Source organism: Leopardus geoffroyi, chromosome B3 (assembly GCF_018350155.1).
Source record: "Leopardus geoffroyi isolate Oge1 chromosome B3, O.geoffroyi_Oge1_pat1.0, whole genome shotgun sequence".
NCBI classification, from domain to species: domain Eukaryota; kingdom Metazoa; phylum Chordata; class Mammalia; order Carnivora; family Felidae; genus Leopardus; species Leopardus geoffroyi.
In genome coordinates, this window is record NC_059337.1 from 56255634 (window position 1) to 56278471 (window position 22838).

The window sequence follows — 22838 nt, forward strand, 5'->3', positions numbered from 1 at the left end:
AAGTTACTTGCTGAGTGACGGAGTCAGGATTAGAACCCAGGTCCCACATGTGGAGCCAGGGTTATTTTGGGCACCTCCTTTGTCGCCCTGCTCTGACCAAGGAGATGAAGAAGATGAGCTGGGAGGGAAACGCAGAAAGATGGCCACGCTCAGATGGCAGGAAGGTGAGTCCTCCTGGCACCTGGCCAGCACTTAGGCCACAAAAGGCCCACTATGGGAGACACATGGCTGGGAGACACTCTTTCTTCTTAGCCCATACAGGCATTCTCAAGTATGCCACTTGCCTTCAAAACCGCCATTTCCCAGAGTAACCTAAATGCCAATCAATGGGATTTCTGGAACCAGAGTACAGGTGGTCTGTCCTGGTTAGTTAAATTTTTGAGCGTGCCTTTACTATGTCTTACTTATGAAAAGCTCCAAGTTCTCTAATCCCACTTCTCTAAAATGGCATCTAAGCATTTACCTTGAGGTTTCATAGATGTGGTTTTAGGGGCCCGTAAATCCCCCAAAAAGGCAAGTGGAATTCAGCTCCCAGTCTATAGTATTCATTAAATTATCAAAGATATCCATGATTGCAAAAGGTCCAAAAAGATCTGCTATAAAGGGAGAGGAGAAAAGGAGAAAGATGCACTTTCTAGAAGGAAAAAAAAAATCATTGAACCCAGGAAAACAGCATGATGACCAAAAGGTCTAATAAACATCAATTTAATACAAACAGGCAATGTGAATGAAAAGGGAGTCCAATGCTTAAGAATCCCAGGAAGAAACAAGGTTGAAGATACAGTTCCCTTGTCTCTATCTTCCTTCATTTGTCCAAGAGCTGAGCTACAAATCCACTTCTGCAAGTAAGTGGGATAGGAAAACACCTTCCACCTTCTTCTCCAGCACCGCACCCTGAGGGTCCAGGTTGACCCAGACTGCCTGCAACGGTAGGGCAGGGTTCAGGGTGCCAAGTCGGGCTCCATGACCGGTGGCACTGCCTTGCTGCCTACCAGCTGTAAAAAGGGGCAAATCGCCATCCCACGTACTTTACCTCTCATGATAGGATCCTTGCATACCCTTCCTCACATCTTTAGATGACAGTGTGCCATGATGGGAGTGAAAAAGGACCCCTGATACACTGAACTAATATTGAAATACAGCCCCCAAATTAGAGGACATCATGAAAGAGAGCAAGTCCCCAGCAGGAATGTGTAGAAATACTGCTGGGGCTCTTGGAGAAAACCTGGCCTGGGAGGAGGTAGACATGGGCTTCGGTCAGGAGCAGCAGCTGGAAGCCAGAGCACAGAGGCTTCTACAAACACGCTCATCGTCTCTCCCAGAAATTTCGCGACACATTCAACACCCACAAGAGGCCATGACAGCGGCTGCCAACTCATTCCATGCCAAGCGAAGGAGCAAATGGAATCGTAATTTTATCTTCCATTTCAGTATGGGGGGAAGGTACCTCTTAATATGTTCTATTCAATGAAAACAATGGAATTGAGAAATGCCAGATACCAAACAGCAAGAAATGTTCACAGGAACCTGGTTTGTCAGCTATGATTCTGGACTAAAATGACATTAAAATTTTCATGGGGGAATACAAATCACGGATTTAAAAAATGTCTGCTGAACTAGATACGCGGACAAGGTGAGTCACTGGTACGCCTGCCTCACGCATTTGACTGCTGATCAGCATAATTCATCTGGTTTTCTGACTCGTGTCTCAGTTTTTCAGTATCAGCTTTCCACAAAGAGAATGGTGGTATAACCATGACCAAATAGCAAACATTGCAGATAAGAATATTCTGGTACATTTTAAAAGAAACTCTCACTGGTGCTGATGGACTATAAAATATTTTTAAAACATGGTTAAGTCATAAACCTCTTCAATACCAAGAGGCAGGGTGTAATGATTTGTATATTTTATTTTGACTTTACATGCGGTGTTAAAAACCCAAAGTACATATTATTTACACATCCACAATACAAGTTTACAAGATATCTATACATGTTAAAGTACTCTATAAAACAGTATAGAGCCACTTCACTTTAGGGTTACTTTTTATGCCGTACCATTAAAAAAGATACAATCTGTGTTTACCTTTGCACAAATGGATAAAGCATTTAAAAATTAAATTAACAGGATAGAGACTAGATTTTATGTTAGAAATTTCAACATAAATACTGATCGAACTCACATTACAAACTACAAGGCAGCACAATGTTACAAAATGTTATCTGGGTTCACATAGAGTTACTGTTCCGTTTTCTGCACGCCGGGATTAATATCGGTAAGGTGAACTCAAACGCATTTGTTGGCGGTGGACTGAGTAGTGTTTACCGTTGGTTGGTTTAATTTACGATTAATCTGTAACATTTTAGTTGCAAAGCTGAAGTGTTTCGAGAACAGAAGTTCTAGATTTTGAGCTTCCACAGATCTCAGGGAATCACATTCTTTAGAAAGCAATATTCTCAAAGGAAAAGAATAACTCTATCAGTATTCTACAATCTGTATAAAAATGCTCTGGTCTTCTGCAACCCATCCTCCCCCAAGTCATATGTATCATCCGTGTTATCCCAAGAAATCAGTTGAACTTATTTGTCTGACTTAAGTCAGGAGCATTCCTCTGCCTGGATACTTTCTAGATTAGGTTCAATAAACCACGGTGTGGTGTGCAGCATATTAACTGCATCAGGGTTACACATCATCAGCTGTAAGTGGCTTCTGCAAAACTACCAATAAATGACTCTATGGTTTCCACAGGTGTCACATTACCCGAGAAACCTCATTTGACTTCACATTATCACTGTTTCATCCTTAGGAAAGCAGGAGTGGAATGTTTATCATGGCAAAGGATGTAATGCTGCTATTTGAGTGGATTGTTTCACAATTAATTGTTCTAGGTTGTTTTAACGATTTTTTAAAAGTCTTTTCAGGTGCTGGTTGAAAAACATTTACAACTGGCACTCGGCAAATGATGTGCTCTACTGAAAACACTTGACATATTTTAGTACTTCTATCATTCTCATGAATAAGGCACAAAATGCACAGATTCAGGTAAACTCACATGTAATATTTACAGTATATTGTCATTACCTGCATGACTTCAAAGAAAACTCTCATATTAACACAACATAGACAACATGATTGCACCACTGTTCGGTTTTCATAGACTCTCTCTGTTAGGCCAATTATAATCGCTTTCATACTTCCTTCCTGTCTTCTGTTTTGTTCATTTATCTTGGGGGTAGGAGGAGTCAAAGGAAGAGAAATTGTACTACATGGGAGAAACCAAACAACATCAAAATAAAACCTTATTAGTGTGTCCAAGGTTAAATACAGTGAGTCAGGCTTGGATTCACAGTGGACAGGTAAATTTTACTACTGAATACTGGTGGATAAATCAAGGATCCCTCTTAACATCTCTATCTCCTTAAGCTGGCAAGACTGTAATAGAAGTTTTAATGAATAGCAGCACAAAATTACTTAGAACTCTTACATTCTGGCATTGGGGACCATGTAAGTCAAGTTAATCATTTTGATGGTCAGATCAGCCTTGATTTTATTTCTTTCTCAAAGCTGAACCCAATGGACTGCTGTGGGAAGAAGTTATTGTCTCTTGTTCAGTCATGCGCAATGTAAACAAGTCCATAGCACAAAAAGATGCAATGGGCACCAGAACAAATCCTCATGGGTACAGAACACACACACGCACACACACACGCGCACGCACGCGCGCACACACACACACACACACACACGCACACAGGCAACACAGTCCATTGGTGGCATGAAAAAAAATGCCACCCTTTGAAAAAAATGCTACAGTTTGGGTCAAAGACTGGAGTTTTAGCAAATTGTTTGGTAATCTACAAGTTCATTTCTTTGAGACATTACCATTGTTTTTTGACATTTGTGCAAGAGGCAAGGTGAATGCATACAATTAAAATGTTCACATTTAATGGGAAGACCACACATCATGGTAGTCTAAGTTGAACCCATTTTCAAGTATTTGCTCACAGACTCTTCTGAGTACTGTATCAGCTCTCTATACTGGTAAGGTAGCCCCCTGGGTGCTACACATCTCTTTAGCTTCAAACAAAAGAAATGGAATGACCAGCACCTTCCTTTGTTTTCAGGCAAGTACACAGAAGCTTTGCTGTAGTAGCTACATGTGGCAAGTTCTGATGTTGCCAAAGTTAGAAAGAGTTTCTTTGGCCACTTGGTTCTCTTAAAATACAAGGGAGTCTCTTGTCTTAAGGTACCCTTACAACATCATCCTCTCAACAACATGGACAGGATAAAGCCACACGGAGAATAGCACACACTTGAGGCCTAGTAAGTGTATTTGTTCAGTGGTCTGACAGACGTGGTTTGAGGAACAAAGGAAGGCTTTGGTGGCACATCAGGTTTTAAGGACGGTGTCCTCTTTAGTCCCGTCCTAGGAAGGGTGCCATTACTGGTATAGCTGCTCTGTCTGGAGAGGGAAGGCTGCAGATGAACACTCACTGGTGTTCCCTGAATATAGTCCACCTTTGCCCCTGTGGAGGTGGGCAGGTACCCTCCACGGTTCATACTCGGCTGTCTAGATAACAAAACACCATTTGGTGAGTTTAAGTTTTTAGGCATAGCAGATATAGAGTGCCTCTGGGAGGAATTTTTGTGATAACCCCTTTGTCTTTCCAGAGAAGTCATTGGGACTCCAGGAGTGGTGGGGACGTCCACTCGCTTGGTTGGGCTGTTTCTGGGGAGAGTTGAAGGAGGAGAGTACAGCGATGCTTCCCGGTTAGGGACCTTGGGTGGGACCTCAGACATAGGTCCCACAGGATCCAGCATTAGGGTCTGGTGGGCCATCTGGATGTCTCCCATGATGGCTTTGGGGTTGCTATTTGGGTCATTTAGATGCTTCAGGAGATCATTGAGGGTATTTCTGGAATCCACAGAACGCCGGTGATCTCTTTTGCTGGATGACTTTGTAAGCGGGTGGTCAATGTTCTGAAGCTTCTTTTCAGCTTTGTGTGCATTGGAGTTTGAGAAAGACGTGTTGTAGTCATGAGTGGCATTAGGAAGAACAATGGCACTGGGGATATGCCCATGACTTAATGGGGAATGGGGTGGTGGACTAGAAGGAAAAAACTGGGGGGTTTCTTTCCTTGAAGCCCCATGGCCGTGGGCCTTGTCTGAGTGGCTCTTCATGGCCTGCAGGGTCTTCTGGTGAAGCACAGGTGTAGACTCAGGTGTGGGGAGAGCAGCCAGTTCGGGAGGTTGGCCCCGATGGTCCATTACCATGGATTTGGTATCTCCACTGGGTGGCAGCTCTTTCCGACTGGTCAACAGGTTACTATACAATTTGGGAGAATCAATATTCTGTTGATATTCCTTGACTGGGCTGTCAAAGAGACCATTCAGTTTGGCAAAGCTTCCACTGGAGTCTGTGCACGACTGGGCAGATTCTGCATCTTTATGAATCTTTCTGTTTTTCCGAACGAACATGTCGCGATAGCAGTATACTGCCACCCCTGCAATGAATGCACCCAAAACAAAAGCGGCAAAGACACAGGTGATGAGGACATTCATGTGGACCATCTGGTTGGACTCTCCAGACTGGACTTCCCATCGTACACCTGCAACAGATACACAGGAAAAGAGTCTCAGTGAGGTGCTTCTTTCAGACAATATCAGCCAGCAAATGGCTTCCTGTGAGCCAGCACTACCTTCACATGGTCCATATGCTTAGCTTGGAGGGTCAGGGAGACTCTAAAAGTCCACCTATACATTTTTCTTTAATCGCGATCGGATCCCCAGAGACATATAGGATTGCTGCAAATGCCAGGATAACTCTGATCTCCCACTGATTCCTACGTGCCTGTCTTTCCCCCCGAAATCTCTCGTAAGTAGTTGTTATCTAACATCCAAAACTCCAAGGTTTTTTGTTTTTGTTTTTGTTTGTTTTTTTTTTTTTTTTGCCTAAAAATTAAGAGTTAGAAAGTAGGTATTTTCTAAATGGCCAGCTTTAAATTCAAGAAATGTTTTGTCTCATGATTTTCTCCTAATTCATATATCAGGATTAAAGGGCAACTGCTGGAATTAGGAAAACGTATGGATTGGCATGAATGTCCATTATGCTAAAATAATTAAGCAAATAAACTTATGCTATCTTATCTTAACTAGAATAAAGACACACAATTGGTTCACAAACTAAAAGCACCTGCTTGGTCACTGTTAGCTACAAATACGGACTTTCATGTTTACTTTGCTATTTTTTTTCATTCCACCTTCAGGTGAAGTACTCTTGAATTGCCTGCTATGAAAGAAATCCAGACAGTCTAAAGAAGTTTAATATGTATCAGTTAAGTAATATTATCCAATTGTCTTGAGCTATTTAAGAAATATTTAAGTTAGACCAGACGAAGAGTGAATTAGTTTATAATTATTGGGATTTTCAATGCAACCACAGACATCTAACAGTCAATCAAAGAAATGTTAGTTTAAGAGGTATCCAAGTCTGTTACATGCTATAAGCACAGTTATCCCAGTATAAGGTAAGTCAGAGGAATTCTGAAGATTCTGTTGTTTTAGGTTAGTACTAAGGCCTTTGGTCATTAGTTGTTTTTAATCACTGTTCGGGATTATGGCATTCAGTGTCATTGGAAAAGACAAAGAAAGAAAAGTAGAAAGAAATGATATTACTAAGGAAAACAAAACAGAAAGAATGATTATAAAATTGCTTACAATGAAAACATATAAAACCCAAATCAACAGATGTAAATCATAAATGACAATGCACTGGCATAAAAACTGATTGGAAACCTGATACCATAGTTTACTAAGCACCAAAGAATAGATTTTTTTCCCCCAGAGTAAGATGTCTAATAAGCTACCTCATCCAGACAACTGTTGTATAACTGCTTCTATTAAGGGCAGAAAATGATAGTTAGGGACAAGTGCTCTGTCATGTTTTATTGCTTGTGACATTCAAGCAACTTACTAGCACCTCATATATTCTTTTCATATTGCATTCGGAACTGAAGTTAAACAGAAGGCTGGGAAAGGCTTTTAGACAAAACATCTGATATCAGGATATTTGCAATTAATGAGTTTTGTGTTTTGATGTTGTTGGGGTGGCCCTGGAAATTCTCTGCCACTGAACAGACTCTCGGTGTCTTCGGGCAGAAACCAACACAGATGAGATTGTCTGAGTGGCTACGTCATCACCTCTTTCTTTCACAGCTTCCCACCTCTTTCATCTGTGAAGGAATGCACTCTGATATAAGCACAGAAAGCAGAGTGAGGCAGCCAGCGGAGGTGGCGTGAACAACAGCAGGGCTCTGTTTTGGTTCACCTCTGGGAAACCCTAAGTCCACTAGCTCCTCAGAGATATCAGGAATCAGGTTTCCACTCAGCGAGAGATGAGTTCCCTGGTGAGGCCTTACCCTTTGGGATACCTGATAAAGGATCAGTAAAATCAGAAGTGTTTGGGTCATCTTGAACTACAAATTTCCGGGAGCTCGTCAGTTTAGGTCTCCAGGTATCAATCACTTTAGGTGTAATTTCTGGGATACTTGCCATTGTGGTAACAGATGATGAAGATACCTCCATGTCTGTGGTGGCAAACAGATTTTTATTAACGTGGGTAGATTTTTTTTCTGACTGGTCTGTTGCATTTTTAAGTAAAGTTTAAGTCAATTTTATGAGAAATCCTATTCTATGATTTCATAAAAACACATCCAAAGAGACTACACCAAATTGCTTTCTTGCAAGGGAAAAGGAAAAACTAAACATGAACAAAAAAGACGTATTAAGCAGATTTCAAAATTAAAGACATTCAAAACACTCCTACCGAAGCCCCTCAGGTGATTAATGACCCTCATGGAATGGGTAACACAAATCCCAGAGATTAATTGCTTTTTCCTCGTCATTTTGTGAGACAGCATCATTTCCTTTCTTTTTGTGTATATGTTTAAAAGCATTTCCATGGACTATTAGAGATGTATCTTTCACTGGGGAACCTACAGCGTAACTCCATCAGGAAACACCTGGTTATGTCCATGTCAACACTTGGGTTTTGACCTGATAAAGCAGGTTGCTCTGCTTTACCATGGACTCCCCATCCATCTGTGCACTGAGGCCTCACACCATCCATGGTAAAGCACCGAAGCACGGATGAACCTTGCCTGTACCCTTCAAAATGCTCGGGGAATTTATTCCAAAGAATTAGCAGCAACTCATGCAAAAGAAATGGCATTTATAAGCCAGATAAGGATGTTCTGATACATAAGACCTGCCATCCTTTTCTCCCTTCTGAAGAATGAAACTGCTGTGAGTTTTGGAAGCAGCAATAGGACCAGAAGGAACTTAACCTCTTAGCATGTGTGTTACTGATTTCCACAAAGTAGCTTTGCCCTCAGAATGTAAGCATACAGTTTTAGATTAAAACTCTGGAGACCCCCGTTCAGAGTGGCACGATGGTCACAGACGAAGGCTCCAGAACAGATACAGACAGCGGGTCGTTGAACACCTTAATACATCAGATACCGGCTTCCTTCAACAGAAGCCTTTTTCACAACACTGAGACCACAACATTCAAAGATTCCCGGGATCCCCACAAACCATTCAAAAAAAGATGTCTAAAGTATAAATACACATTTTGGGGAAATGTGTATTTGTTTACTAGGTCTTAGGAAAGGTAAGGAAAGAAGGGGAAAATAATGAAATTCTGCCATCCATTGGCTATAGATGGCCAGAGGGAACATCCACAATGCACAAGGGTGAGAGAGAAGGAAGCTCGGGTGGGCAGGCGTGCAGCTGGAATGCAGTCTATGTGAATCCATTTGATTTTTCGTAGGGGATGTGCCTTGGTCAATGATGAACTGTTAACATGCTACACAGAGGTGGAGTGCTGAGTAAGAAAAAGTCTTTCAGTACCATCAGTGGGATTATGAGTCAAAGCAGAAACATGAAGGGCTGCCAAACTGCGCAAAAGGAGGGGAGAAGGGGCTGAAAATGCTGAACTGAAGGAAAGAAAAGGTTGTTAATTCAAAAAAATTAAAAAAAACTAACCAGATGTTGGACCGCCAAATATTTTGTAATCTGGTGTAGTTGAAGTAGGCAAAATTTCTAAAAGAATTAAAGGAACAAGTAATCAGTAAAAAAGTAACCAAAAGAAAGCAAAAATTTATGAATTCCAATTAACTAAAAAAGTCAAAAGAAAAGGCTATAAATAAAAAGATTAACCTACTGGTTAGACTACCTTTCTCTAGATTTTCTACAAAATTGTAAATGGTGAAGGAAAAAAAATAAAAGGTAAGACTCTTCTCTAATGTATCCCCATGACCAAACAGCTCAGCTTTTGCGAAGTTTAAGTTAAATGCTATGTGGTTATGTGTCCTGAGTCATTAAAAGGCTGATTGTAAAATAATGTTCACGTGCAAGTGTGGTTAAAAAGAATTGCCAGGAGGGAAAGGAAGATCCGGTCTTACCGTGGCAGTCCCCTAGGTGGGCCGTGTTGCCGTATTCTGTGTCTTGTTCATATCCTCCAGCACTGTGGTTATGGAAAGCAAAGAAGTCTTCGGTTAACAGCCTTCATAGGGACACAAGTGACAACCAGAGCAGAATCAAGAACACAGACTGATTAGTAAGAAAAAATGGACATTTCAACACAGCTTGCTAAAACGAGGATTCCTGTTCAACATCTGGCCACTAAAATGTTTAAGACAGGGGAGAGAATTGTTTTTTCTCTCCATCCATTTCCCTTAGGCTACTGTCTACAATCTCCCTTCCTTCTTACAACTCCCGATTTTCTTGTTTATTTCTCCCATAAAAAAGAAAGAAAGAAAGAAAGAAAGAAAGAAAGAAAGAAAGAAAGAAAAAGAAAATGAAGAAAAGAAAGGAAGAAAAAAAAAACAAAAGCAGTATTATTGGAATTTTTCTAACATTTCTAGCTTTAGAGACCCTAGAGAAGACAGAGGCAGCTCTCAGAAGCTCTCAGCTAATGTAACAAAACATACTTACAGCATCCCTGGGGTCACTCTGCCACAAGCCCCCTGGCTTAACCAGCCACAGTATGGGTCCCGAGATGCAATACAAGACCTATATAAAAACAAACAGAACATAACTTGGATTTTCTCATCATTGAAGGTCAAGATGCTGCAAGACTCGTGGTAAGTAAAGAACCCTCAGCTTACTTTTTACAGGATCCGTAACGCTCACAGCGACTGAGGGGGAGGCGAATAACGCAGCTAGAGAATGCCACATACACAGCGTGATGATCTTTATCCAACTGTAATGAGATGACCTTTCTGTCCTCCTCATTCTCAGCATTACACCTATATTTTGGGATGCATTTTGAAGCCATATGTTTAGTAAATCAAAAGCTACATGAAATGTACAAGACAAGTGGGGTTTGGTTGTGCAATTACTAAGAGCTGAGGTATCTTAAGGAATATTCCCGGTAGCAAACCAGGTAGGTACAGAGTTTGGGAAGTAATAAATCTGTGGTTCAACTTCTGATGCTCTGCACGGTTGGTTCAATTTCAGGTTGGACAAAGTTTTTTTAAGATCGCTTTCCTATTCTGGTGACCGAAGGGAACTATGTTTGTGAAGACCACGTTGGACTACAGGGAAGAAAAAGGACAGTGTTTCAGTGCACTTAAATTTCGCTGCGCTAGATGTTTCTGGGTCTCTCTTTAGTCTCCTTTGCTCCATTTCCATCACCTATTTCTTCTTTGTTTTAGTGGCCAATTATTTTTTTATATCAGGGGTTGGAAGAGTGGTATTGCGTGTGTGCGTGTGTGTATACTTACTACCTACTGTCTGCAGCAGGTGACATCCTGAAACATACCTGAAGGTGTCAGGGGTGGTTCTAACATGTTCTCCTTGCCCACAGGCGAATAACATGGGGTGAGGTATTTTAAACTCGTCAACTGTCCACCATTTTAGCCCCAGTGGACTCAGGAAGCACAACAAACTCAGGATTTATTTCAGGGAGGGGGAAAAAAAAACCCAAAACACTTAATATGCCAAACCACTGCTAATTTCAAGGACTAAAAGGAAATTGCTGGATGAAACACACACCGGAAAGCTTTGAGCAGTGCTGAAAAGCATTCTCGTAAAATACACCTACTTTGCGTGGTTGTACGCTTCAATCTCTTCCAGTAATACGCTGTCATTCAAAGAGAAAGGACTGGTCTTTGCCAAAACTTTAAGCACCACGCCAGCTTCAGAGCCAACAAAGATGACTGTATAGTTCCGGTGGGGCCCAGCAGAATGGTCAACAGCGATGGCCGTCAGTCTGTACCTGCCAGAGGAGGTATGCCAAGTCAGAGGGGAGGCCGACAGGAAGAGAGGGCCTTTGAGGGCGGTGGGCTGCTGTTTCCTGCAGTCTTACCTGATCCGAGTCTTTGTGAACCAGGGCTCATCGGCGATGGGTGGGACGGCAGAGTCCATTAGCGGGTGGGATTTGATGAACGACAGGGTTTCATCAGGAAAATCGATGGAGGTTTTATATGCTTCAGCAAGGCCATGCTTTGCACAACAGCCAGGCCTGAAAGGAAAACAGTGTGTTTTTTCCCCTCACAAACTATCTAAGGAATAAGTGTCCGTTCTGAAAGAAGAGGCCAAGGAAGAAAGGAGAATGAGCGAAACCAAGGAGCATCGCTATCTCCCTGCACTCAGTGGGTTCTCTGCATTCACCCCTGCAGGGCTATGTTTACTGACTTTGTCTGCAGTGCTGCCCAGGGACCCCATTCTGGCATGGGAGGTTGGCCCCCTCTGCTCTCTGAGGATGGCTGCTTCCAGTGACCAGAGGGTTTTGTTACAGACAAAAACACTTTCTGTCTTTTTTCTTTACCTTGGCTTTGGTACTTTGTCTTCAGGGACTGCTGTCCAAACAGAATCTGGGGTTTTCTGTTCTTTAAACCGTCCTTTGAATACTTTTTCAATGTCATCCATGCTAAATGCACACACTGCAGAACCAGGAATGCTGAAAAGGGGGAAACCATCAGGAAAACCATCAGGCAATCGTAGGCCCACTCTTGGGTCCCTTAGGCAAGCACAGAGCAGCTTTTGAAGTGCCAGAGATCTGTCCTCACCTGTTGAGCTGTGTGGTAAATACCCCGACCACAGTGGGGATGCCATTGATTTGTATTATGTCTGTGATAGACTGCAGGACATCAAAGTAGAAAAACGAATCTCCGGGGACAGAACAGTTAAGCCGAGCCTTCAGAAATGAAGTCCAGTGTTTCTCCAGGACCCGCTGGGAGCCACCCATGTCATTTTTACATATGCGGGCCACACGGGAATAGACAGCCTGCCCAAGGGACAAAAGCAAAGCAACAGGGTTATGAGCTTGGAGGGGGAATGGAAACAAAAAGCTGCAATTTAAGGGAGGGACACAAAAATGCTAAAGATGTGTCTGGCTGCAAAGAATCTAGCAATCTTCTCTCTAGGGATTTGTACAGTTAGAATGTAAAACTAGTTTTACCTGTAAGGAAAAAAAAGGCCATTTCCCTGTTCTGCCAAACAAGCTCCCCAAGAAGTGAGCTCTGGAAATGCCTGAGTGAATGCAAACCATTCCCACACTTTGCCTCCCACCCTGTTTCTTGTATTGTTAATGAAATGTGCCATCCTTAAACTTGGCATAACGACGTTGTGATACTTTCAAATCACGTGGGCTTCTGCTGAAGCACTCAAAATTGAAAAGTGGCCTCTACTTTCCATTCTGTCTTTTGACTCTGACAAAGAATAAACTACCAACAGATTTCTAAAGTGTTAAAGAAGCATCCATAGCTCAAGGGTGCCTGAAGAACACTCTCTGTAGTGACAGAAAAAAATGAAACCTTCTCAAGGCCCAAGGCTGCTGTTCTCACTCTGGTCGTTGTTCAGGTGTTTTCCAGCAATTATTCTCATGATAAGCAACTCACTTCTTTGCACTTGACCCTAAATGCACTGAGTGCTGGAAAATACACAGAGTGCATAACTCTACTGAAGCGGGCTCGATTCCACGCAGGACAAGTCCATAAGATGAGTCAAGTGCATATACTTGCCTTGCCTAAATTATTATGTTCCACAGCAATTTCTCGAAAGAAGAAATACACATAGTTTCCATATTCTATGGCATGAAGAAAATGTGGCTCTGAAAGAAAAATTGAAAACAAACTGGTTTCTAAAGGATACTCCAATTCGCATAAGACCCCAACTGCTAGGCATGACTGACAGATACTGCATGGCTATATACAAGCCAATGTGAATTTCAATACACCAGTGAGCTCCAGGAGTGCCAGTATGGGGGTGTGGAAGCTTCAAGGAACCCAGAGTCTTTAATGTCAGCTAATGGACTGTAAAAAGCCTACAGGAACTGAACTACAGCAAAGGTCTTTGTTTTAACAGATTTATTCATTAACCTATTTAACTGGGGAAGAAAACTCCTTACACTGAGAATAAAAAAATCTTGATATCTGGACTCCAAAGAATAAGACAGCTCTGCAGATATGAACTAATTGATTCTCACTACTAACTCTGCAGGATAGGTAGGTGGGCGTGGACCAGGAGCATATGTGCACTTAGAGGTAGGCACTTTGGCACACAGAAATGAGATCTCTCTTTTTTGAACTCACTAGGATAAAATCGTAGATGAATCTACTTTCCCAACATGGCTACTAGTCTCCTCTTTCCTTGTCAATGCTCCTGTTCACAACTGAAGCAACTTGGACTTGCCCTCTGTAAACAATATAAAGTCATGCACTGAACCTCCTGATGCCACGGCTCCTGTTCCCACTTGATCATCCCACCACCCTTGGCATTCGCACACCCTGCTTTCCAAAGGTACCTTTTATCCATTTGGAATCATATTTTATTGTGCGAAGGGCAGATCCATCCCCCATGCTTCGATAAATAACAGCATCACTGGCCAAGAAGTCAGCCACCGTGGCAGAATATAGCTTCCCATCTGAAACCAGAGTTATAATTTGGGTAAGATGACCATAATAATCCTGTAGTGTATTATCCTACGTAGTCCTTTCCTTCAGAGTGCTTTCACCTGTTATCCCTATGTATACAAATAAACCTAGATCTGATGCTCATAATCAACCTGCGACAAGTCGGCCCATGGTATTACCTAATCTTACAGATGAGGGATCTAAGTATCAATAAGTTAAGCAACCTATTCAGGGTCACTGACCTAGTTAACAACAGAGCCATGTGTGAGACTATTTATAATATGTTCACTTTTTAAAATAATTTTTTTAAGTTTTTTACTTATTTTGAGAGACACAGAGACAGCACAAGTGGGGAGCGGCAGAGAGAGAGGGGGAGAGAAACCCAAGCAGGCTCTGTGCTATCAGCTTAGAGTCTGATGAGGGCTCGAACCCAGGAAACGTGAGATCATGACCTGAGCTTAAGTTGAACGCTTAACTGACTGAGCCATCTAGGCGCCCCTGGGTGCCTTATATGTTCACTTTTAATCCCTGTTTTTGGGAAGTTTTTTTTCCATAGCTCCTAGACTTCGAAACACCTATATCAAGGTAGCTACCCCAGTTATGAGCTTTTTTTCTTCCTTTAAATTCCTTTTTACCTTCAATGTCATTAATAATTTATATTCATTACACTAAAGGATCTTACCAGCAAAAAGGGCAACATTGGTTTGTCTGGCATCAAATGGGCATCTTGCCAGGCCACTAATTTCCTCCCCGTCATACTCTAAGGTATTCAACTATAAAAGAAAAATAAATAGCCAGTGTCACATCTGTTCAATGTACCTGTTTGTAGGCAATGCTCCTTTATTTGTACTGAAATTCTATTTGAAGAATTTTGTCTTTATTATTCCATAGCATTAGAGATAAATGGGTTATAGCAGAAAGGATTCAACTCTAACAGCATGGCAGTGAGGGGAAAAAAAAAAGTTGGTACAAAAAGCACACCGTATGAAATATACTTACCCTATAGTATCTACACATGGGATTGAATGCATTGGTACCACATACAAAAACCATCTCGTCGTTTCTTGGGACAAATACCTTAATAAAGTTGTGGCATTCATCCTAAAGAAAGTAATAATTCAATTAATATTAGACATCCCATAGGCAGACACCGTGGGATGAGGTCCACATAAAGACTAACTCTGGCAGACACTCGTCTGTTTTACTTACTTTATGTTTGCCTTTCATGGCACAGTTTTCTCGGTCCTGTTGTCTTGACCGCCACGTCAGTTTCTGTAGTAATCAAGCAAAACCAAAGTTCAATATTTTAACTGAAAAATCTTGGACATTATTCAAGTTCTGAGGGAATGCAAATAAATTTCACTCACTCACCTTGTTTGGTATGACTTCTGTTTTGGGGATTTCATTTAAGTTTACCGTATAAACTTGATCCCTGTTGGAAACAAGGCAGTACGTCAAATCATGCGAATGCATAAAAATGTTAAGCTGCTTCTTCTTATTTTATTTTTACAGATCTGCCTTTATTGTATTTTGGAGATCATTTGGATTTTCTATGTCTCCCACAAAGTCAACAAAGAGTATTTTTTCATTAGTGAGATGCTTTTATATATTGCTGTGGTTAGAGAGCAAAGAACGCTCTTCTCTTCAGGCATGGGTCAAGCTGCTACTTGGTATTAGCATAGACATACTTCTAATATTTGCTTGAATAATTCCAAGTTAAAAAAGAATAAAGAAAGATTTTTTTCCCTGCTGCTTTAGGAATAAAGAATGGTGTATGATTTCTTGATGGCAGTAATAAAATAGCACCGCTGAAGGCTTTAGCTCTGTATTTTGTTCCTGGTACACAACACTGCCTCTTCTCAGTGAATATTTTTGGCTACTTGCAATTTTTGATCACAATCACATATTAGTTTTTCATGAACTAGACACATTAATGCAAGCACCACAAGAGAAAAGAATTTTAATCTAATAAACCAACCAGAGGAAAATTACCTGCCAGCAATATAAAGTGTGTCTCGAATTTTCAACATCAGCTGAAAGTCCAGCCTGTGCTGGGATTCATTGCCCGAAGGGCGTCCTCTAAAAACCGGATATTGCCTTGAATCTGCAAGTAAAAATGGGCTAAACCATCAGTCAGGATTATGGAGCTGAAGAATCAATATACAGCATTGATTAGCTGTATATACTAGTTGTAGAAGGGTTTTAACTAAATTCCTCTCTTAAGGTCTTGAATATAAATGAATAAAAGACAGGGAGTGTGAGCAAATGGTCTTTTTCTTTTAACTGGAAATATATAACCTATACATGGGTTGCTTTAGAAAAGCAGCCAACAAAGCTGTCCCACTTTCTCTAAACACTAAGAAATGATTATGGATAAATTAATATGCAAAACATTGATTAGACATAAAAAAAAAAAAAAAAAAAAAAAAAAAAAACCCCTCTCTTTCTAAAAACAAATACACCTAGAAAATCAAAACCAAAAAAGCTCCCTTCTCAGAAAAGGGGAATGTTCTTAAGGTTACTTACAGTGATAGTCTACTGTATTAAGGGGTTCATCATCTTCGGGAAAGCTGACTGCCCTCAGCTGGGAAATCATCAGGAGCAGCATGTAGGCACAGAGCAAGAAGCACCTCATGGTGGGCCAAGGTGAAGTCAGAGCAGCCCCTCCTCAAAAGTCCCACTTAGCTACCTGGAAACCAGAAACAATTTGGAAAGATCTCTATGGTGTAATGAAACGTCCTCATTTGTAATCAGCTCCATTTGCACCACCAGCTCTCTCCAGGGCCCTCCTCCAGCCAGGAATCCTGGCAGGGCTGGGTGAGGTATCTCTGAAAATACAGGCAAAAGATGGCACCATGCCAGGTCTGATTAGAGCATCTGGTGAGCATATTGAAGGTTTAGGCACATTTGCAAGAGTTTTTTGAGGTAACTACGTAGGTCATCGCAGCAAGATCACCAGAACCACAAACAGAAACGCTGGCTGCTGACTTGGCAAGAAGATGGGCTAAGTTGGGATTAGAATTTTAATTAAACTCCAATCTGCTTCCCTTCCCCCAGCCTGAAATACAACCAGTACAGCTTGTCTCTGACCCCACCCCACCCCCCACCAGAAAATGCCCAAGCTGCCTCACAAATTTCCAGGGAGCTGACGGTCCTGTCACCTCTCATCAGACCTTTGCTAAAGGCATTGCCAGATTCCCAGCATTACTCAAGCCTTCGCCCTAAATCCTAAAGTTGAACAGTTCCCTTAGCTTACTAAGACCAATATGGAGGCAATGACACGAATGACATTGAATCTGGGTGAAAGAGAATTAAAGAAATGAAATGATTTCACGATCTATCAATTAAGCAGGACAGCACTGAGGAGTCACAGCTGACACCAGACCACTGGGGATGTCTACCTCTTTACATAAAACCATTTGGACACAAACCAATACCCTAAGTATGCCTATCCTCTTAGCTTTATTGAACTTTAGAACCGTAGGGGGCCTTAGGGACCATCTAGTCCAACCCCCTCATTTTTCAGATGAGAAAACCAAGGGCTGGAAAAATTAAGGGACTCGCTGAATTTCAGGGAGCTATTTAGAACATGATCGGGGTATAGACTCACATCACCTGTGTCCCCATCCGGGCTCTTTTCATCAAATTACACGATGAAGTTAACTGACTTTTTTTTTTCTCTTCAAAAAACAGCATTGCAAAAAATATTTTGGGGGTAATGAACACATTCATTATCTTTGTTAAAGTGATGTTTCACAAGTGTATGCATAAGTTACATTTTATTTTATTATTTTTTTTAATGTTTATTTATTTTTGAGAGAGAGAGACAGAGACAGAGAGAGAGAGAGAGAGACAGGGTGTGAGTGGGGAGGGACAGAAAGAGAGGGAGACACAGAATCTGAAGCAGGCTCCAGGCTCTGAGCTGTCAGCACAGAGTCTGACGCAGGGCTCGAACCCATGAACGGCAAGATCATGACCTGAGCTAGTCTGATGCTTAACCAACTGAGCCTCCCATGTGCCCTGCATATGTTACATTTTAACTGCACATTTACATATGTGCAGTATATTGTATGTCAGTATCTCAACAAAGTTCATAGCATTAACTGTATAATATTAAGTGTCAAAAATTAAAAAAAAAATCTTTAGCTGGTACTAATTTATTTAAAAAGTAAATTAGAGCTCTGTTGGGGCAATGGGATGGTTTTTTTTTTTTTGAGACCATAAATGCTCTATTCTACAACAATACTACCCCTTCCTTAGCCATACTTGTCACAGCTACTGTACTGAATGTTATAACATTTAGCTTTGTCACAGTCTCATTTCCCTCATTTCCTAACTTTAGGAGATCACTTCAAATTATGGGTGAGTCCAACCACTCAGCTGGGTACTTACTATGCCTCTTCTATCATCTTAATGTCAAACACACAGATGTACAGGCATGTAAGCTATGCAATACTCTCAGTGTTGGTCTTTTTAACTAAAGTAGAAGGCAAGTAATATGTGAGTTTTAGAATTCTAGTTTTGCAAAAAGAGAGAACAATGTTGCAATACATTTTTTCCTAATGGAGGATGAATCCAGCAGTAAGTCAACACACTGAAAATGCCCTGCAAAAACCATGGTGGAGTGGGATCTGTGGCAGCATCGTTTTGTACTCAAGGCGAAAGAGTGTGAACGTTGGCAAACTCGGACTTGGGCTTGGATGGACATCCACCACTATGAGCTGTTTGACCGGGGGAAGCTTCTTCAGTCTCTTTGAGCATTCGTGTCTTTATTTGCAACGTGTGGATAATACCACCTCATCCACTTGGTGAAAAGGAACTAACTGTCTCCCTCATTAAAATTCTGAGCACAGTCAGTCCTCCTCACCCATTGCCTAGGGGACATCATCACATGACCTTGACCTTAAGAATCTGGGCAGAGTCTGGGAAAAAGATGTCCTAAAATATTAAAGCTATTTGGCCATTTATTTTCTTAAAGGATTTCTTTAAAATACAAAAATATTATGCTTAGAATAATTTTGTACAACTTGAACCTATTTATTGAACCTAGAAAAGAAGGTAACAAACAATCACTCAATCCTACCATCCTAATGCAACAAACGAAATGATTTGGTTCTACCTTCTTGCCACATGCACATATTTCCAATCATGACAAGGTGACCTCTTTTAATGTACCAGTTTTTCTGAAGCAGCGTCTTCCTGTCTCACTTTTCCACCATGCTTCCATGTTTTGCCATTTATACAGGCCCTGGAAAGCTGAAGTAGTAAAAAATATGAAATGTCGCCATAAGAAGAAAATTCTGCTATGATACCCATCCCAAACTTCATCCTCTGGATGGAAGGTCACTGGGTGTTTCTGCTGGGTAACAGGGGTAAAGATCAGGAACACCCATCCATTCTAAGGACACTTAGAAATATTTGTGTGAAAACAAGAGGCAGATAGTTCCGTGAATCTTTTTCCACCATGACAGGTAAGTTCACATCATGTGGGCAGAGCCTTGATGTCCCAGACCTCAGGACAGGGAGGGGCCCTCACCAGGAAGGGTGTCTCTCACATCTGTGATTCCGGCATTGAGGCTGAGGATGAAATCACTGCTGACTCACTGGCAAGCACTAAGTTGCCGGCTGAGCTATCATTTCCTATAACTCATTCATCTGACACTGCAGAAAGCAATTTCTCCCCATACCCCACCCCCACCCATCTCATCCTCTAAAAATAAAGCCCCACCACTAATTGCTTCCTGTCCCTGCATAAAGCTTTATTTAAAAAAAAAATACTTTCAGATTCGCCATAGAAATTATAAATGGAAGTATTTAATGTAAAATATACATCAGAGTAAGACTAAATGGGGGAGGCACGGATATAGAAATAACCAAATACCTGAAAGAAATGAACCAAAGAGAACTTCTTGCATGCAAACCCCTCAGAATATCTGGCTTTTACCTTATTTAAGGAAGTATCTCAGAATTGCAGGGCCCAGGAAAATCATGAGACTAGTTTTGCTGAAGGAGGACAAGTTAAGAGGCAGGGCAAAATGCTGGAAAAGAATATAGACCTTGGGGTTTGAAAAGTCTGAGTTCACACTTGCTTGTGCCATTTACTTCCTGGCTCTGGGACCTTGTTTAGGTTGACTTCACCTCTTTAAGCCTCAGTTTCCTTAAGTGCAAATTAGGAAAATTGCCATTACTACCTCATAGGCTCTTCTGAGGATGAAATGAGACAATCTATATAAAACACCTAACATAGAACCTGGCCCATAGTAAACCTCTAGTAGATTTTCACAGGTATCATTATGACTATTATTGTTATATATTATTGGGCAAAAATGGCCCTAGAAGGAGAAAGAAATGCTTTCTCTTTTATCTTGTACAACTGTTCACAAACCATTTATGTATACCATCGTAACAATGGTAGGGGTGCTCCTAGAGGATTAAGGTACTGCTTCGTGGACATAGATGCTTCCAAGGAGGAGGAGCAAGCCACCTTCCTCATGCGTAAGGTTACAGTAAAGAACATGCTGATAAGAGATTTTTCCCTTTAGCCAGAGAACAGGGGAAACTGAGTAAGTATATTTTTGGTATTATATATAGGCATTTCCCACATATTTCTGAGGTTAAAGCCTAAATGTAATGAGAGAAGCTCTTAAAAGCAGTTCAGAGCTGTCAAGATAGCAAGGGCTTGAGTGGCAGAATCCTTGAGAGAAGGAAGGGTGGCAGGAAATTGGATCCACACTTGGCACTTGATTTTATATTATGGAATTTGTTCATTCTTAAGCTATCTAAAAAGGAGAGTGTAGCTATCCAGAAAAGCCAGATTTTGGGCAGTATCAAGTTGAGGACCAAGAAGGAGCCCCCATAAATATCAACAGGCTCTCTTTTGGATCTCTGAAGATCTGCATCTTAGGAAGATCCTTCCTAAGGAGAGGAAGCAAACATGAGGTAGACCAAACTACAAAAACTCCAACTTGGGGTCCAATAAAATAATAAAATCTCCCACCACTCTAGCTCCTTGCATAAAAGAAGAGGTGAGTCCTCTCTAGAGGAAAATAATGTTATCTGGAGTGTACATTTTTTTACACAAAATGCTTAACAGCAATTACTAAACATTCCAATAACTAAAACTAAGAGAGAAAACAACAGAAATAGGCTCATAGGTACCCAGATATTATAGTTATTAAACATAAATTAAAAAAAATAATTGTTTATTTTGTTCAAGAAAAAAGATGACAAGATAGAGAATTTCACCAGAGAACTGGACTTTATTAAAAAAGAACTAAATGGAAATTCTACAACACAAAAGCACAGTCATCAAGCATCTTAATAGATGTGTTTAGCAACACATTTCTTGTAGCTGAAGAAAAGATTAGTGAACTAGAAGATGGGTTAATAGAAAATATCAGATAGAAACATGGAGAGCAAAAAGGTTGGAAATACAGATTAGGGAGTAAGACGCACATAGGATCTTATGAAAACATCTAACATTAGAGTTAGAGAGTGAAAAGAGAAAGAGAAGTGGACAAAAGCAATATCTGACAGATAATGGCTGCATTCTTTTTCAAAACTGACAAAAAAAAAAAAACATGTCAGTCTCACATTCAAGAAACTAGAATTTCTAAATACAAAGAAAAACACAGTTAAACACATCATAGTCAAGATGCTGAAAACAAAGACCAAAACAATGTTAGAAGCTGAAAGACATTTTACCTTCGAAGAAGCAAGAATAGTACCGACAGCTGACTTATCAATAGAAATGATACAATCCAATAGGCCATAGAATGACATTTTTAAAGTGCTGAAAGAAAATAAATTTGGGGGCTAGAGTTCTATTACCAGTGAAAATATTCCTCAAAAATGAAGGCAAAATCAAGACATCTTAGACACATATAAGTCAAGAGATTTGTTGTTAGCAGATCCAAACTAAAAGGAATACTGAAAGGGAGTTCTTTAAGCAGGATAACATATAGGGTTGGTTAACACAAGTTCTTTTTATGATTATAGCATAGTGGCCAAATTTGAAATTCATGAATCCCAGATAAATAAATTGGTTTAGAGTTCTTGTCTCTTTGAAACTTATATTTGTGCAAAGGAAGTGAGAATTCAGGAATGAAGTAGCCATACTTTATCCCCAGCCCAAAGACTCCAGGGACACACCAGAGACATGCTGATTTTAAAGCTCTACCCTAGCTATCTTCTGGAGATGCCACTTCTTGAAGAGGTGTTCAGACTATCATGCTGCATATACCTCAGGATCTGAAAGTGGAGTTGGTTCCTCCCACTTTCCCAATTACTTCTCCAGATCTTGGATCTTCATGCTCTTGCAAACAAACAAACAAAAATGAAAACAAAAAAACCAACAACTTTCTATTTGAGGTTCTACCTCTCCTCCTCCTTTTTAACTGGGAACTACCTAGTCACTTTCTCTAACAGACTTTTCAAAGATTTTAGTAGCCTCAGTCTATGCTTCCACTTTGGCATGTGTCAAAAGCTTTAGCTTCTTCACCTCAAAACTCATAAAGTCAAGCACTGCATGCTCTGCTGTCAATCTCTTGTCTTTAATGCTTGCTTGTCTGACCACTTTCACTGTGACTGTTCCTCCTTCTCACCAGGGTCATCAGTTTACCAACCGATCTAATTTCTTCTAATTCACCAGCCTTTTGCAATCTGGACATATCACCTTATCCTTCTTAGATGTAACAGGCAATAGTCAATCATTTCAATAACACTTTAGCTTATATTCTAGACTCCTTCATCCTTTGTATCCTTGTCAGACTTTGTTGAAAAGTTCTTTCCTTGGATGAAGTCAATCATTCACCTTCTGCACTTGCCCCAGAACAGCTGGGAACCAGTCAAGACAACCACACATCGGGGCAATTTGGTAGTAACACCACAGAATTCTTGGCCCCCCACTACATCTAGCA

The 22838-nt window shown here is 40.8% G+C and overlaps 1 protein-coding gene across 13 annotated transcripts in view; it reads right to left on the minus strand.

The window, feature by feature from the left end:
* Positions 1–1892: 1892 nt before the first annotated feature.
* The window catches only part of SEMA6D (semaphorin 6D), a 576018-nt gene continuing 555072 nt past the window's right edge, over positions 1893–22838 (minus strand). For 4 of the 13 annotated variants that reach the window (XM_045449833.1, XM_045449832.1, XM_045449831.1 and 1 more), the window contains 18 exons: positions 16447–16609; positions 15913–16024; positions 15292–15352; positions 15130–15192; positions 14920–15021; positions 14603–14693; positions 13812–13931; positions 13030–13118; positions 12076–12293; positions 11835–11966; positions 11373–11528; positions 11109–11282; positions 10171–10311; positions 9998–10075; positions 9466–9566; positions 9047–9103; positions 7420–7587; positions 1893–5610 (listed from right to left, as the gene is read on the minus strand). In XM_045449833.1, the coding sequence (XP_045305789.1) occupies positions 4322–5610; positions 7420–7587; positions 9047–9103; positions 9466–9566; positions 9998–10075; positions 10171–10311; positions 11109–11282; positions 11373–11528; positions 11835–11966; positions 12076–12293; positions 13030–13118; positions 13812–13931; positions 14603–14693; positions 14920–15021; positions 15130–15192; positions 15292–15352; positions 15913–16024; positions 16447–16555 (3261 nt within the window). In that variant the 5' untranslated portion in view covers positions 16556–16609 and the 3' untranslated portion in view covers positions 1893–4321. Of the gene's footprint in view, positions 5611–7419; positions 7588–9046; positions 9104–9465; positions 9567–9997; positions 10076–10170; positions 10312–11108; positions 11283–11372; positions 11529–11834; positions 11967–12075; positions 12294–13029; positions 13119–13811; positions 13932–14602; positions 14694–14919; positions 15022–15129; positions 15193–15291; positions 15353–15912; positions 16025–16446; positions 16610–19039; positions 19270–22838 lie in introns of those variants that run through there. The other 9 variants (XM_045449835.1, XM_045449837.1, XM_045449836.1 and 6 more) reach the window with 9 other exon arrangements.